We start from the raw sequence: 16,502 nt of genomic DNA, 5'->3' as shown, positions 1-16,502 counted from the left end.
TATGCAGTAGCCTATTTTATGTAATTCAATGCATTTACATCTGAAATAACTTCAAAATTACGGCCAATTCCCCAAATTTTCAAGTGAAAAGTCAATAAACGTCACACATTACTTATTTTATTATACTTAAATATTGAAATACCTTAAATGTAAACTTACGCATGCTTAACTTGAGCAATCCCACGCTAACTGTCTCTGTTTCCCTGATGCAGTGGTGTTGCTTTATTAAATATATGCTCATATTTGCTATAACTTTGCATGAGCACATCAAGTTCAGCTGGAGAAAGAAATGCTGATCTCTTTTTTTAGATGTTGCCATGGTGGCTCGTAATATCTGTGCTCCATTGATAATGCCTTTTATAGTCGCGGTGTGCACGCTTAACTCTGAGTTCGTCTACTCAAAGTTGATTGACCTAACTCAGATTTTAATCTCTCGGTAAGTCAACTCAGAGTTATAGAATATATATATATATATATATATATATATATATATATATATATATATATATATATATATATATATATATATATATATATATATATATATATATATATATTTGTGTGTGTGTGTGTGTGTGTGTGTTGCTGTGTGTGTGTGGTTTAATGTTTGTCAGAGGTGAGCAGGTTCGTGATGCTGCAGGACTGCTGAATCCGCAGACTCAGACATTCATTAATCACACACACACACGCACACGACAGACAGATGATCACTGCTGTTCCAGTATGAGCTCATCTTTACAGACATCCCTCCTACGCATGTGTTTTTGTCGACAGTTCACCCAAAAATGAACATTCCTCTCCATTTACTCACACTCAGGTGGTTGTAAATGTTTCTGTCTTCTGTTCAACACAAAACAAGATATTGTGAAGAATGCTGGAAAAAAGCAGCCTGTAGTTATGTTCCTGACCAAAATTGCCAATTAGATTTATGCTCAAACTGTAATATCGCATAAAACATTAGTGAATAAAGCAGGGTTTCCGTCCAATGAGAAGCAGAAGAGAATAAAATGGTCGCTTAATGATAAACAGTCAGAAATATTGCTGAGTGAAGTGGAGTTTGCTGCACTGTTGGGATTCTCCACTGTGGTGTTTGTTCTCCTCTAATAAATGAGCTGCGCCTCAGAAGACGAAACGCAATGAACGCGGTAAATGTGGTGGCTTTTGGACGTGAGACGGGAGTGCAGATGCTCAAGACAGTTCTGATGGAAATAATAATAATAGAAGAATAATAATACTGAAGCACTGTGATGACGGACTGACGGAGGGCTGAGGCATTGTACAATCAGCACAACAACATTTCAGATCTGCAACAATGGAGAGCTGCAAACGTGGAGAGCTGCAGACCAACATTAAAGCAAAGTCCCTGAAACACACACCTATATCTGATCAGCATCTGTCAAAAACTACATCACAGCCTGCAGACTGATGAAGCGCAGACTTTATTCACTGAATGTGTTTATAGTTTATGCATATTTTTGATTATCTGAAAATAGTTTATCCACCTCGGATGTTTTTAATGCACAGTTTCCAAATTCATGCACATCTTGGCATTTCCATTTACGTGATAATCCAAAATGTGCACAAGAAATAGGTGGATGGAAACAGTTGACATCCATAGTGTAGGAACAAAACAATACAATGGAAGTAAATGGCTGTTTCTTCAGAATATCTGTGTGTGTGTTCAACAGAATTAATGAAACTCACACTGGTTTGGAGCGAGTGACGGATGAGGAAATATACATTCACTTTTGGGTGAACTGTGGTTAATTAATATTACTCTGTAGGTAAATGAATACACTATAACAAGGACGTCTTAAAGTAAAGGGAAGCCTGACTTCATTTCCAGTAATCTAGTTCATTGGTTCCCAAAGTGGGAGTCGCGGGTCAATGAAGGGGGGTCGCTTGGAGATTTCCAAGCATCTAATGTTATTATTAAACCATTATTCATTCAGTCAATTTCCTTCTGCTTAGTCCCTTATTTACCACAGCGGAATGAACCGCCAACTAATCCAGCATATGTTTTACACAGCGGATGCAGTTCCAGCTGCAACCCAGTACTGGGAAACACCCAATCACACTCATTGATACTCATACACTATAGCCAATTTAGTTGATAAATTCCTCAAAAGCACATGTGACTGTGGAGGAAACCCACGCTAACATGAAGAGAACATGCAAACTCCACACAGAAACACCAACTGACCCAGCCGGGACTCAAATCAGCGACCTTCTTGCCGTGAGGTCACAGTGCTAACCACTGAGCCACCGTGCCACCATTAGAATTACCATATTTTATTCATAACCGACTGAAAATCCCAAAAATAGTAGTTCATGGTTACAGCCTTTTGATTGTTTTTTCTACTAGATTGCAAACCTTGGGTTGATTACATTATATTAAAGACAAGCATTCGCGTCAGATGCAGCAGATTGATTTAATGCACCAGGTTAAACTTTCTGGCACATATACAGCACTCACATACATTTAAAAAACAATTAAACTAAGAATAGACTTGGGCTTATTGGTGTGTGTGTGTGTGTGTGTGTGTGTGTGTGTGTGTGTGTGTGTGTGTGTGTGTGTGTGTGTGTGTGTGCGCACGCAACACAATCTCACGACAATTCGTAACTTTTTGATTTAGTGGCTAATTCGTATGAATTCGTACAATCTAATTTGTACGATTTGCTCATCCCCCAATGACAGTTGGGTTTAGGGGTGGGGTTAGGTGCCACGCCTCTTTTAAAATCGTACGAATGAACGAATTAAGCTGCGGTCACACCGGGCTTTGTGTGTGCGAAATTCTGTCGTGCGGCGCTGCGAAAAGGGGCGGGATTAAACAAGATGATTAGACATTAATAAAGCGAGCGATTGCTCCATGTTTTAAATTTCTGGACAGAGAGGTCCTGTTTTGATCCTCGATTGGTCTCACGCAGTCAAGTGATGTGATTTAGCAGGTCAGAGTTCACCAAGCGTGAACTTTGCACCGCAGCGACATGCGAAACTTGATGCATGACCTTGCATTTCCGGGCTGACGCATTCGCGTGCGTATGAATGGAAGTCTATGGGGACAAAAGTCAAGTGTGACCGCAGCTTCATCCACTGATCTAGTTCTCATTTTTATCTTGATATATTAAAATAGCATGAAATAAAGCAAAATAATAAAGTCAAACACTTCAAAATAATTAAATTTATTGTTTAAAATACATCTAAACTTTAACAGATGGAAAGGGGATTTTTTTAAATGACCAAAAAAAATCATTACAAAAATTAAAAAGGAAAATGTAAATAACATTGACAAAAACTGACTGAAACTTAAAGGGTTAATGGAAAACTTGGCTGTCTACATATTCACTGGATCCCACTAGATTAATGTGGTCTCAAAATCAATTCCATGGAGGGCCGCAGCTCTGCACAGTTTTGCTCCAACCCTATTCAAACACAGCTGATCAAGGTATTCAAAACTACTGGAAAAGTTGGCGGTTCATTCCGCTGTGGTGACCCCGGATTAATAAAGGGACTATGCTGAAAACAAAATGAATGAATGAATGAAATAATTTAAATGACAAATATTTTTTACGTTATTAAATTCATTCATTTTCTTTTCGGCTTAGTGCCTTTTTTAATCCGGGGTCGCCACAGCGGAATGAACCGCCAACTTATCCAGCACGTTTTACGCAGCAGATGCCCTTCCAGCTGCAACCCAGCTCTGGGAAACATCCGCACACACTCATTCACACACACATACACTACGGAGAATTTAGCCTACCCAATTCACCTATACCACATGTGTTTGGACTGTGGGGGAAACTCACGCGAATGCAGGGAGAACATGCAAACTCCAGACAGAAACACAAACTGACCCAGCCGAGGCTCGAACCAGCGACCTTCCTACTGCACCACTGCATCACCCGTTATCAAATACAGAACAATAAAATATAATAATATAAAATAGAACAAATATTGAGATTGTACATAAACCCATATCTAATTAATTCTAGGAAACTGAGAATTTTCACATTTCATAAATAATCGCTAAGCTAACTGAGACTTCCCAAATTAAAAAGTACTATAGTCGTTTATAGTAAACACAATAGAGTTTTTAAACCAAACCAAAATGCCTGAATTGGTCTGTCGTGGTAATATAGTAGCTACAGTGACACAATAATGTAATTCTCTACATCTACCCTGTATAAGGTATATTAAACAACACACCACAGTTTACTGTAGTAAAAACTAAAACTAAAGTATACTACAGTATTACACTGTAGCCTAATATAGCCTAGTATGCTGGAGCATTCATTAAAACACAGTTGTAAATAATATATAGCTAAACAGTGTACTATTATGGCTCAAGAATACTAGAATTTAGCTTACGGTGAAGGAATTAGAGTTGTAACACCTACATGTTGCTATTCCACTGATATTAAGTGCTTCTTTTATCTTCATTTCTAATATCTGCTAAATTAATAATGTATTAAAATATAGCATTTCAACATTAAGAATACACGTCTGGAATAAGGATGTGCATCTCATCCGAAAAACCCCAGACATAATAGCGTCTCGCCACAAGATGTCATGCTTTTACAGTGAAAAGACGTCGAAATGTCAGAGCTAGACGGCAAATGTATGGTTTAAACAGAGAGTATGTATATAAGTTTTCTACTGCAATCTTTAGTAGAGTCTGACCTCTGTATGACGTCACTAATAAGTTTAAGCATGAGGGATTGAGCCTGTGGTTTGACAGTAAATGATCTTTGACTGAAGTCTGATGGAGAGCGAGTTAATTAGTCAGAGAAGGTCATTATTGACACGCTTTCCCCATATAAACCTGCTTTACGATGGGGATTGTGGATGACAGAGCCTTTCCAGCCGCTGAGGAGTCAAACCAGACCCTAATTTAAGGTAAGATTTACACCATTACCTTTAGGCTAGGCCAGTCTGTAAGCGGCTAATCAACAATGACGCTTCTGAATCCTTTATTAAGTAACAGACACACAGTCATGATGCGATGTATGAAACGCAGCTCACGTAGAAACCGAACAGCTCTCAAACTAGATTGATCCATCTTGGTCAACACTGAGGATTCAAGTGAGCTCTCCGAGCGGGAAACTTTCGCGCCAAACCACTGACTAACAGCATGACTGGATTTCGCGCTTGAAATTTACTGTAGATTACAGTGTAAAAAAGGATTGTTTGACGTAAATATAGTAAATCAGTGTATTTTATATAGGTTAATGGAGTCTACCCACATGAAAAATACTATAGTTAAAGGTCCTGTGGAGTGGGAAAACAACATTTAAACCTATTTAATCCTTCATATGATTATTGATGTTCTGTGATAGTTTTTTAAATTAAATAATAAATCAAAACAAGACACATTAATAAAAAGGAATGCCAAAAAAAAAGATTCAATCTCTTATTTAACCAAAAGCAACTCTTAAAATATTGTTTAACCTTTAACATGTATATATTTTTTTACAATCACACAAAACAAAGATCATTATAGTATGTTTTACAAAACACACAGAAAATATTTTCGTACCGTCCCAGGAATATTATATATATATATATATATATATATATATATATATATATATATATATTAGTAAAAATCCTGAGAAATCAAAAACATTAAGTAATGGTATTTATTAAGTGATATATGTTGTTTTATAACCATATAATGAGCTTTAATTTTATTCATTTATCTTCCTTGTGATCATTGACGTCTCTTATTTTTATTAATTATTCAGTATATTAAAACAAGACAGTTTAAGAAGGTTTCAAATGACTGGATTTTGCCAGCAATATGTCTTTGTCTGCTCTACTGTATAGGCTTTTCATTGTTTTTTCAAGATTTAAATAAAGATTGGAGTATTTTACCAAAGACATCAAACAGTGAATGAAAGAGTCTTATTCTTGTTTGATTTCCAAAATAACTAAATTAGAGGCGGATGGGAAATACTGTATGGCTGTTAATTTGGTTATTTAATAAATCAAACATGAATAATATGTTTAATGCTAAAAGAGTAACTTTGCAAGGACGTTGCAGGTTTTGGGAATGTTCTCGGATTGAAATATGCTGGGAATGTGTTACAAGCTGTTATTTTGTAATCATAGTAACATTTACTGGCCATTTCTGCATGAAACGTTTTTCAAAGTAAATCCTCAACCAAATTTTGTCAAATACTGCGAATATTTTGTGTCTGCAAAAAAAACCTACTTGAAACAGTTTTTAACAGTAACACAGACAATTATTATGTTATCTCTAAAATATATATTTGTATGTGTTCTTAGGGATATGATGAAGATGCATAAATTTGTGTTCTGTTACTGTCGACTCTGTTGCTGTCGACTCTGTTGCTGTCGACGCTGTTACTGTCGACTCTGTTATCATCTGCTTCGCTACTGTCGACTATTTTGCTGTCGACGCTGTTACTATCGACCCTGTTATCATCTGCTTCGCTATTGTCGACTCTTGCTGTCGACGCTGTTACTGTCAACTCTGTTATCATCTGCTTCGCTATTGTCGACTATTTTGCTGTCGACTCTGTTACTGTCAACTCTGTTATCATCTGCTTCGCTATTGTCGACTATTTTGCTGTCGACTCGGTTACTGTCGACTCTGTTATCATCTGCTTCGCTATTGTCGACTCTGTTGCTGTCGACGCTGTTACTGTCGACTCTGTTATCATCTGCTTCGCTATTGTCGACTCTGTTGCTGTCGACTCTGTTGCTGTCGACTCTGATATTGTTGACCTTGTTACTGTCGACTCTGTTATGGTCGACTGTTACTGTGAACTCTTTTACTGTCGACTCTGTTGCTGTCGACTCTGTTATCATCTGCTTCGCTATTGTCGACTATTTTGCTGTTGACGCTGTTACTATCGACCATGTTATCATCTGCTTCGCTATTGTCGACTCTGTTGCTGTCGACGCTGTTACTGTCAACTCTGTTATCATCTGCTTCGCTATTGTCGATTATTTTGCTGTCGACTCTGTTGCTGTCGACTGTTGCTGTCAACTCTGTTATCGTCTGCTTTGTTATTGTTGACTATTTTACTGTCGACTCTGTTACTGTCGACTCTGTTATCATCTGCTTCGCTATTGTCGACTCTTGTTACTGTCGACTATGTTACTGTCGACCCTGTTGCTGTCGACTCTGATATTGTTGACTCTGTTAATGTCTATTCTGTTATGGTCGACTGTTACTGTCAACTCTTTTACTGTCGACTCTGTTGCTGTCGACTCTGTTATCATCTGCTTCGCTATTGTCGACTATTTTACTGTCAACTCTGTTACTGTCGACTGTTTCTGTCGACTCTGTTGCTGTCGACTCTGTTACTGTTGAGTGTTATCATCTGCTTCGCTATTGTCGACTATTTTACTGTCGACTGTTACTGTCGACTCTGTTACTGTCGACTCTGCTGTCAGTTAGTAACACAGTTAAATTTTCCTTTTTACATTTAAGCATTTTGCATTATCTTACATGACTAATGACTTCAGTTTACTGTAAATTGCACATTTGTTGTGTATCATTCTAATTAAAGGAAAATGAATGGGAATGTTTTAAATGTACCCGCAATCCTGGAATGAGTCGTATAGTGTCTTCAAAGCATATTTATACATGTTTTGATGTCATTTCATTAGATGGCAATCAAGTGGCATTTATTTTAAAAAAGCCGCAGACCAGTCTGAAGTGTTGAGATGTTTTCGGGACTCTTATTGTTCAGTGCACGTATTCCTGAAAGAGTCTGTGCGGTGTGGTGGCAGGCTTGCATTCACATTGGCACTCAATAAAACCATATTTGGCTCTCAGGGGCACAATGGAGAGCGCGGTCTGGTGCTCAGAATGCCATCGCACAAGCCATCTTGCCATTTAATGTCTTGCTGTGCTCTTGTGCCGATAAGGGTGAGGTTTTAATGCAGCGCAGCTCCATTTATATAAAAAGCAGGTCAGCGTGAGAGCACCGGCTCCTAATGCAACTCTTTCAGTAGCAGAACTGAGAACGAAATGGTGTTGTTGATCTTATTATCACATGTTTGCTGCAAATGTGTGGAACGTGTCAGTGTTTAAGCATTCATCTCAAAGCATGTTTAAGGGCAGGGAAATTCAACCTTAATCTGGACTTTTGTGCTTGATTTTGAGTGATGCAGTGCTTTAGTTACATGTTAAACAGTGCTCTTTGATTTTGTTGTACTTTAAATTTGTGGATAAATTTTTGATTAGTAGTTTCAGATGTTTTGATGAAGACAGCCATTTAAATAGTAAATAAAAACATGAGATATATTGAAATAATTATTTGATGATATATTAAATAATACTTTATATAAATATAACCCATGTTTTTATATACTGTTTTAATGTGAATTTAATCAAAATGGGATGTCTTTTCCTTCACCCATATTAGTTTATATCTATTTTTTTTATTTACAATGTAATATATAATATAATTTTTCAATCTATTGGACAAAAAAAGAGATGTATTTTCAGTCCAATAATACAATGAAAATATATTGCTGCTAAAAATGAGTTAATAAATAAATAATAATAAATAAATAAATATAAACTTATTTTTCTTAAATGTTTTCTTCATTTTTTTTAATCTATTGCACCAAAAGAGATGCATTTCCATTCCAATAATACACTGAAAAAAACCTTGCCACTTAAAATTACCTTGATAAATAAATAATAAAATATATATTAATCATTTTTGCTTAATTATTTTCTTAATTTCTCAATCTATTGGTCCAAAGAAATGTATTTTCAGTCCAAAAATACACTGAAGTTGCCACTAAAAGTTAACTTAATAAATAAATAATAATAAATAAAACTTATTTGAGTGTTTTTCTTATTTTTTTCTTTATTTCTCAATCTGAGATGTATTTTCTGTCCAATAATACACTTAATTACAAATAAACAGCTCTGTAGTAAAACCGCAATAGTGTTGCATCCTCTTACTAAAAAAAGTAAAGTTTGTAGAGAAACTTGATGGTATATTTAACATAAATATTAAATATAATACAACAGCCATTCAGTTTTCCTTTACATGCTCTCCTAATACTGTAAAAGCTGCCACATTTCTGATTGAAGTATGGGTGGAGTCCTGAACTCCTGCCAACATGCGATCATATGATGCGTTAGAAGTCATCAGCTCAATCCAGTGCTTAAAAGAGGGAGTATCTGAGTTCTACCAATTTTACAGCACCAGTCTCACAGCCATAATACATCCTGCAACAACCAGCCCAGCCTGTGCTTTAGATATGCCCTTCCGTAGAGTGGATGTATCGTCAAGAAGACACACTCTTGGTGAATAAGGTAAAGGTTGTCCCAGCCATTTCTCCAGGTTTTGAATAACTCTTGTCCAGAATGCAGCCATCAAATGACAGTTCCACGTTAAATGCAAAAAGGTGCCCACAGAATGACCACACTTCCAACAGTGGTTATTTTTCATTAATTCTAGCCTATGCAGTCTTACTGGGGTCCAGTAATATCGATTAACTATCCTGTAATATATGAGTTTACTTCTAACATCTCTCACAGGACCCCCTATACCAGAAACTACTGCTTCCCGTTCACCCTCTTCAAATTCCACCTCAAATAAACAGCATTGTAGTAAAGCTGAAATCTTGTTTCATCCTCTAATAATCTATTAGCAGCATTCAAAAAAATCACAATTATCAATATTCATAAGAGTCTCGACGGCATCTGCTTCTGAGAGTCTTGAAAATGTGAAACGGGTCTGCGATGCTTTCAGATAATGTAATTTAATTCACTGACCCCTGAGCTAGCAAACCCGAGCATCATATTTTAAAGTCTTTAAATGCCAGCTAAAATAAAACCCGTATGAAGTGTGTTGGTGTTCGGCACCTGTGCTTATATTTTATCTGAACAAGAGCATCGTCTGTCATTCACTTTAATTGCGCTGACATTCAAGAGCCGCCGCTTGCAGAAATGCATTAGCACGTCGTCCTGCGAGAGAAAGCGCCGTATTCGACTGTAACCTTGACATAAAAGCTGATTTCCCTGTTATTAAAACAGCGCTGAAACAAACCTGAGGTGTTCAGCTGGGAGACGCAGATGTTGTTGTTGTCATCTTCACGCTCCTGACAGTCGCTCACTCATCTAAAAGATTTAGGAAATGAATTAAGTAGACAATAATGGATCAGCAAGGCCTTCGTTTTGATGTTTTCTGAAGTAAAAAATGGATTCAGACGTGTGTGTGTGAGCTGCTCTTTCTTTAATTATAATTATGTTGTTATCAGCAGTGTTGGGGGGAAAAGTCGTATTCATTCATTTTCCTTCAGCTTAGTCCCTTTATTCATCAGGGGTCGCCACAGTGGAATGAACCGCCAACTATATTCCAGCATATGTTTTATGCAGTGGATGCCTTTCCAGCCGCAATCCAGAACTGGGAAACACTCATTCACACACACACACACACTCATACACTGCGGCCTATTTAGTTAATCAATTGCCCTATACACATGTGTTTGGACTGTGGGGGAAACCGGAGCACCCGGAGGAAACCCACACCAACACGAGGAGAACATGCAAACTCCATATAGAAATGCCAACTGACCCAGCTGAGGCTCGAACCAGCGACCTTCTTGCTATGAGGCCACAGCGTGACACCACTGAGACACCATGTCGCCAAATAATATATCACAATCTTAAAGTCACTTAAAAAATAGTAAATAAAAATGTTACTTTTTAAGAAAGTAATGTTAACTTTAGCATTTTTTAGCTAAAAACTAGAGTAAAAACTACTTCAGATCATAATATATGCCTTAAAATAATGTTTTATCATTGCTTTTTATAACTAATTATTTTCTAAGTTAAATTAATTACTAATTACATCATTTCAATCGCATTTAAATTACTTTTATAATTGGTTTAAGGAACTCGGAGTACTCTAATTACTTGATAAAAAAAATAGGCGCACACTTTATTTTGATGGTCTGTTTGTTGAATTAAAGTAATATTGCATCTACATGCCAACTAATTCTGATTAGATTATAAGTAGGCTGTTAGGTCAGGGTTAGTGTGAGTTGACATGTACAAGCAAAGTTTCTTATAGTCAGTTAAATGTCTGTTGAAGGAGCAGAATCAGCAGATATTAAGCAGACGGTCGTTTAATACTCAAATGGACCATCAATCAAAGGGTAAAGTTTTATTTTGATGGTCCAATTGAGTATTAGTAGACTGTGTCCTTAATATCTGTTGATATTTTTAATTTTAACAAATAACTGCTGCTGTATGAATCATTACTAGCTAGAAAAGCTCGTAAGAAGAGCTATTCAGCTAAGAAAAAGTGATCTTCAATGGCCTGAGGGGGAGTAAAATAATTATACATTTTCATTTTATGTGTGAAGTAGCCCTTTAAATGTCTGAACTCATCCTTGAGGCTCGATAGTGTCAGTGTGAAACAAATGGAAATGGTCATGAATGTGTTTTGATCTTTACACAGAAACACCATGTGCTCACGGCCAATCAGAATCACCACTGCAGAACAAACCATCAGGATCAGTGGTAAGATATCAAGGAGTGTGTGTGTGTGTGTGTGTGTGTGTACTCTAAAAAATGAGTAAAACATCAACAAATCCAAAAATATGGTTAATAAATATAATAAAATTGTGGTTATTGATATATATATATATATATATATATATATATATATATATATATATATATATATATATATGAGGCGTTAATAAGCACACTAAAAATACACCATTTCTTTCTGCTTTGTCAGTGTAAACACATATATATTTATAGTTACATGTATTGTGCTTGGGCCTTAAGAGATTGATTATGTTGTGTCCGATCCAGTGGGATGCCATGATGCTGGAAAAAGCAGCTCGTCTCTGGATCTGGTGAGCAACTGTGGAGACGCTGATGCCGACACTTCATCCACACACTGGGAAACTGGAAAGCATCCCTGCAATACTACCAGTACTTCAAATCCGTTCTTTTTTTCAGTGTGTAGTAGTGTATATACAGTGCTCAAATGACACAGATGTCTCTTTTAAATGCATATTTTATATAGGATGCTTTACAATAATATATTTGTGCATATACATTAGATTAGTCCGTAGCAAAGACAAAACTGGAGCTAATTTAATGAAAAGAAAGTTAATTAAAAAATGTATACCACCAATTAATATGTTGGGAAAAATATTAAATACAATTTTAATAAACAGGAAAAATCAAGTGAAACTAAATTATATACTATTTATTTATTTATTTTTTTTTGCAATGGCTGGTTTAAATTTAAATGTATTATCTTTCTATTCCTAAAGATTTTAGGTGACCAAACTCTTATTTTAATGAATCTAATAGTTTAATAAGCATGGAGTTGCCCAACTTCTGGCACCTTTGAACAAATATCACACACCACAATTAATCTGCATTTCTTGGTTTTGCTTCAGAAACAGCATTTCTGATGTCAAATCACAAGTTTTCTATTGGGTTAAGGTCGGGATACTGGATTGGCCACTAATCTTGTTGGTCTGTAACCAAGATGCTGCTATTTATTTTAATCAACAAGAATAAAATCAAGAATAAAAAAAATTACATTTAGATAAAATTTTGTAGGGGTGTCACGGTGGCGCAGTGGGTAGCACCATCGCCTCACAGCAAGAAGGTCGCTGGTTCGAGCCTTTGCTGGGTCAGTTGGCATTTCTGTGTGGAGTTTGCATGTCCTCTCCATGTTGGCGTGGGTTTTCTCAGGGTGCTCCGGTTTCCCCCACAGTCCAAACACATGCGCTATAGGGATAAATTGTCCGTTGTGTGTGTGAATGAGTGTATGAGTGTTTCCCGGTGTTGGGTTGCAGCTGGAAGGGCATCTGCTGCTTAACACGTGCTGGATAAGTTGGCGGTCCATTCCGCTCTGGCGACCCCTGATTAATAAAGGGACTAAGCCAAAACAAAAATGAATGAATTTTGTAGGGGTTTTTTTTTGCAATGGCTGGTTTAAATTTAAATGTATTTTCTTTGTAATCCTAAAGATTTTAGGTGACCAAACTCTTATTTTAATTAATCTAAAAGTTTCACACACCACAATTAATCTGCATTTCTTGGTTTTGCCTCAGAAACCAAATTTTTTGATGTCAGCCCTCAAGTTTTCTACTGGGTTAAGATCAGAATACTGGGCTGGCCACTAATCGTGTTGGTCTGGATGCTGCTATTAATTTGAATAATCAGTAAAAATCAAGAAAAAAACATTAACAAAATGTATTTAGTTGAAATTTTGTTGTTTGTATTTAATTAAATTTTTTGCAATAACTGCTTTGAGTTTAAATGTGTTATCTTTTTATTCCTAAAGATGTTCGGTGACCAATATAACTGTTTAATAAAACTTTGTTTAAATGCACCAAAAATTATTGCATATATTCACTGAGAAATGGATTAAAATATTAATTTTCAAAAGGGGTGTTCTCATTCATGCTGAGCACTGTATATATTTAATATTTCATATTTAGTTTTATTTTCTATAGCTATAATTTCTATATCATAATTTTGCAATATTATATTTCTTTATAATATATATATATATATATATATATATATATATATATATATATATATATATATATATATATATATATATATATATATATATATATTCTTAATGATAGTGTTTGATTTGTTTTATAGTTTTTTGTTTCATATCTTACTGTGTATGTGACAAAGAAAAAGTGAATTTGTCCGTCAGTCTGAAACACACAGGCATGCGCGTTCCTGAACGATTATTAGCAACAGTGTGAATAAAAGAGGAACACCGTGTATCTGATAGTGTATTTTGTGACTGTATATCTGCTGTTTTATGTGCTCCAGTGTCCTCAGACTCCAGCGAGAGCCGAAACGCGGGAATGTTCAGCAGTTTTCTCAGGATTCCTCTGCTTCTGCTGCTGCTTTATGGGTTTGTCTGTTCTCTGGACGTCCTGAGCTCAGCGTTTCAGCTCGCCGGAGGTAAATATTCATCCTTAAACACACTTTACACAGCATATAAACATTTATTTATTAATTTTCCTTCAGCTTAGACCCTTATTTATCCGAGGTTGCCTGAGCGGAATGAACCGTCAACTATTCCGGCATATGTTTTACGCAGTGGATACCCTTCCAGCTGCAACCCAGAACTGGGAAACGCAAATAAACATAAACGTTACAAATATTAAACATTTGACTTATAATAAATCTGTTTTTGTTTTGTTACATTACACACATTACATTACATTATATTTATTAGTATTATTTTTTGTTTTCCAAATGTTTCCCAAGTGACTTCTTACTGAGCAAGGACATTTTTCACAGAACTATTTTATCCTAGAGAAAGTATTATTTTTTTTAGATTGGCTGTAATTATATATTTATATATATATATATATATATATATATATATATATATATATATATATATATATATATATATATATATATATATATATATATATATATATATATATATATATATATATATATTCGATTGGATAGAGAAAAAACACACTGCTGTCCAATGACTTGTCTGATTAACCCACTGTAATTAACCTAGTTAAGCCTTTAAATGTCACTTTAAGCTCTGAAATAGAATAAAATAATCTCTGTTAAACAGCACTTGGATAATATAAAACAATTAAATGAAGTTGAATGAATGTCTTATGGGTTTGAGACAACATGAAGATGAGTAATTAATAGCATAGTTGTAATTTTTGTGTGAACGAACCCTTTAATATGATCAGTTCAGGCTCAGAAGTGTGTCGTGAATCCTCCGTTGTGATCTTCTCTGCAGGGAAAGTGGCCGGCGATATCTTTCAGGACAGTGTGATCCTGACCAACCCGGTGGCGGGGCTGATGGTGGGGATTCTGGTTACGGTTTTGGTCCAGAGCTCCAGCACCTCCACATCCATCATAGTCAGCTTGGTGTCTTCTGGATGTAAGAGAAACATCATGCATTTAACTTAACTTAAAGACATTTCTGAAATAATGCATGAGAATAAAGGGAGTTCTTCCTTAAAACAAGCTAAATAATCTGCTAATGGGGTAGGAAATAAACCTGCTTCATAGCAAAAACTATTTGGACAATTGCAAAATCTGCTCTGGATTTACAGGTTCAGACTCATAGTAAAGAGCAGTATGTATGTAGGATTGATCTAGGTTTTGCAGTCCTAATTCAAAATATCTCAGAGGGTTTATTTTCACTGGATCCCTCCTCCTTTATAATGTACATGCAGGTTGCCAGATTGACAAAACAGTGTTGTACTGGAGATATTTGTCTGGATGAGGCAGTGTTGTCTGCATTATTAGTGGATTCTGGCTGCTGTTTGCTCGTGTTTGATCAGTCAGGATGAGCTCATTAGCTGTGCATATGCAGATCTGTGGAGTTATAGTTCAGACTCAATCACAGCAGATGCACACACAGACTTCACCACCAGATTTGTTTGGGCTAATTAGCTCACGTTTAACAAAATTAAACCCACCCAAATCGTAGAAAACCCCGGAATGAATGAATGAATGAATGATTAAAAGTTAAGGGAAAGACACACATTTGTGAGACTGATCGAGTTTATGAACCATAATCATGTAAATTTACTGCAACTGTGTGATGCTGCTAATGTAATAGTTTTAATGCAACTCCACACATGCATCCGAATAAGTCAAACCCAATACTTTAATACTTTAGCTTTGAGTTGTTGTGTCCACATGTAGTCTGTTTATCTCTGGCAGTCACACTTCTGCATTAAACATTAGCATTTTAAAGCAGTTTTACTTTCAGTAAGTATTTGTAGGTTTGTAAGTCATGTATTGAAACATGGGGAACACCCAAACAGTCTCATTCACACTCATACACTACGGACAGTTTAATTTGCCCAATTCCCCCATAGCGCATGTGTTTGGACTGTGGGGGAAACCAGAGCACCCGGAGGAAACCCACGCCAACACGGGGAGAACATGCAAACTCCACACAGAAACACCAGCTGACCCAGCAGGGACTCGATCCAGCGACCTTCTTGCAGTGAGGCGACAACGATACCCACTGTGCCACCGTGTCACCCTATATATATATATATATATATATATATATATATATATATATATATATATATATTACAATGAATAAAGCCTTGTTTACTGAGCTAATGGGATAACATATGGCAATGGTTACTGAGATAACACAATAACATAAATAGAAAGTATCAGTAAGGTCAGAAATAAAACTTTAATTAAAAACTCTTTAAATTAACTCTATTTCTTAGCCCAATTGGAGGATATTTCTTGTTTTAAGCAGAAATTTTGCTGTTATAATTAAGATTGCCACAGCCAATGTCCTGGACAAATTATCTCCATTGGCAAATTCCCATCCACTGAATTGCCTCTATCACTGTCTCAACTCCCCTATAGCTGGTGTGTGGAGCTCTGGCGCCATTGTCCTGTGGCTGCTGTCGCATCATCAAAGTTGATGCTGCACACTGGTGGTGGTGTGGAGAGACCCCCCATACACATAAATGC

General features: G+C 36.2%; 1 protein-coding gene across 2 annotated transcripts in view; it reads left to right on the top strand.

The window, feature by feature from the left end:
- Positions 1-4,848: 4,848 nt before the first annotated feature.
- The window catches only part of slc34a1a (solute carrier family 34 member 1a), a 31,510-nt gene continuing 19,856 nt past the window's right edge, over positions 4,849-16,502 (top strand). For both annotated transcript variants that reach the window (XM_056472202.1, XM_056472201.1), the window contains exons 1-5: positions 4,849-4,897; positions 11,464-11,525; positions 11,826-11,948; positions 13,833-13,967; positions 14,785-14,928. In XM_056472202.1, the coding sequence (XP_056328177.1) occupies positions 11,471-11,525; positions 11,826-11,948; positions 13,833-13,967; positions 14,785-14,928 (457 nt within the window). In that variant the 5' untranslated portion in view covers positions 4,849-4,897; positions 11,464-11,470. The remainder of the gene's footprint in view (positions 4,898-11,463; positions 11,526-11,825; positions 11,949-13,832; positions 13,968-14,784; positions 14,929-16,502) is intronic.

Source organism: Danio aesculapii, chromosome 14 (genome assembly GCF_903798145.1).
Source record: "Danio aesculapii chromosome 14, fDanAes4.1, whole genome shotgun sequence".
Taxonomy (NCBI): domain Eukaryota; kingdom Metazoa; phylum Chordata; class Actinopteri; order Cypriniformes; family Danionidae; genus Danio; species Danio aesculapii.
Note: the sequence above shows the minus strand (reverse complement) of the source record. Positions and strands in the feature narration are given on the sequence as shown.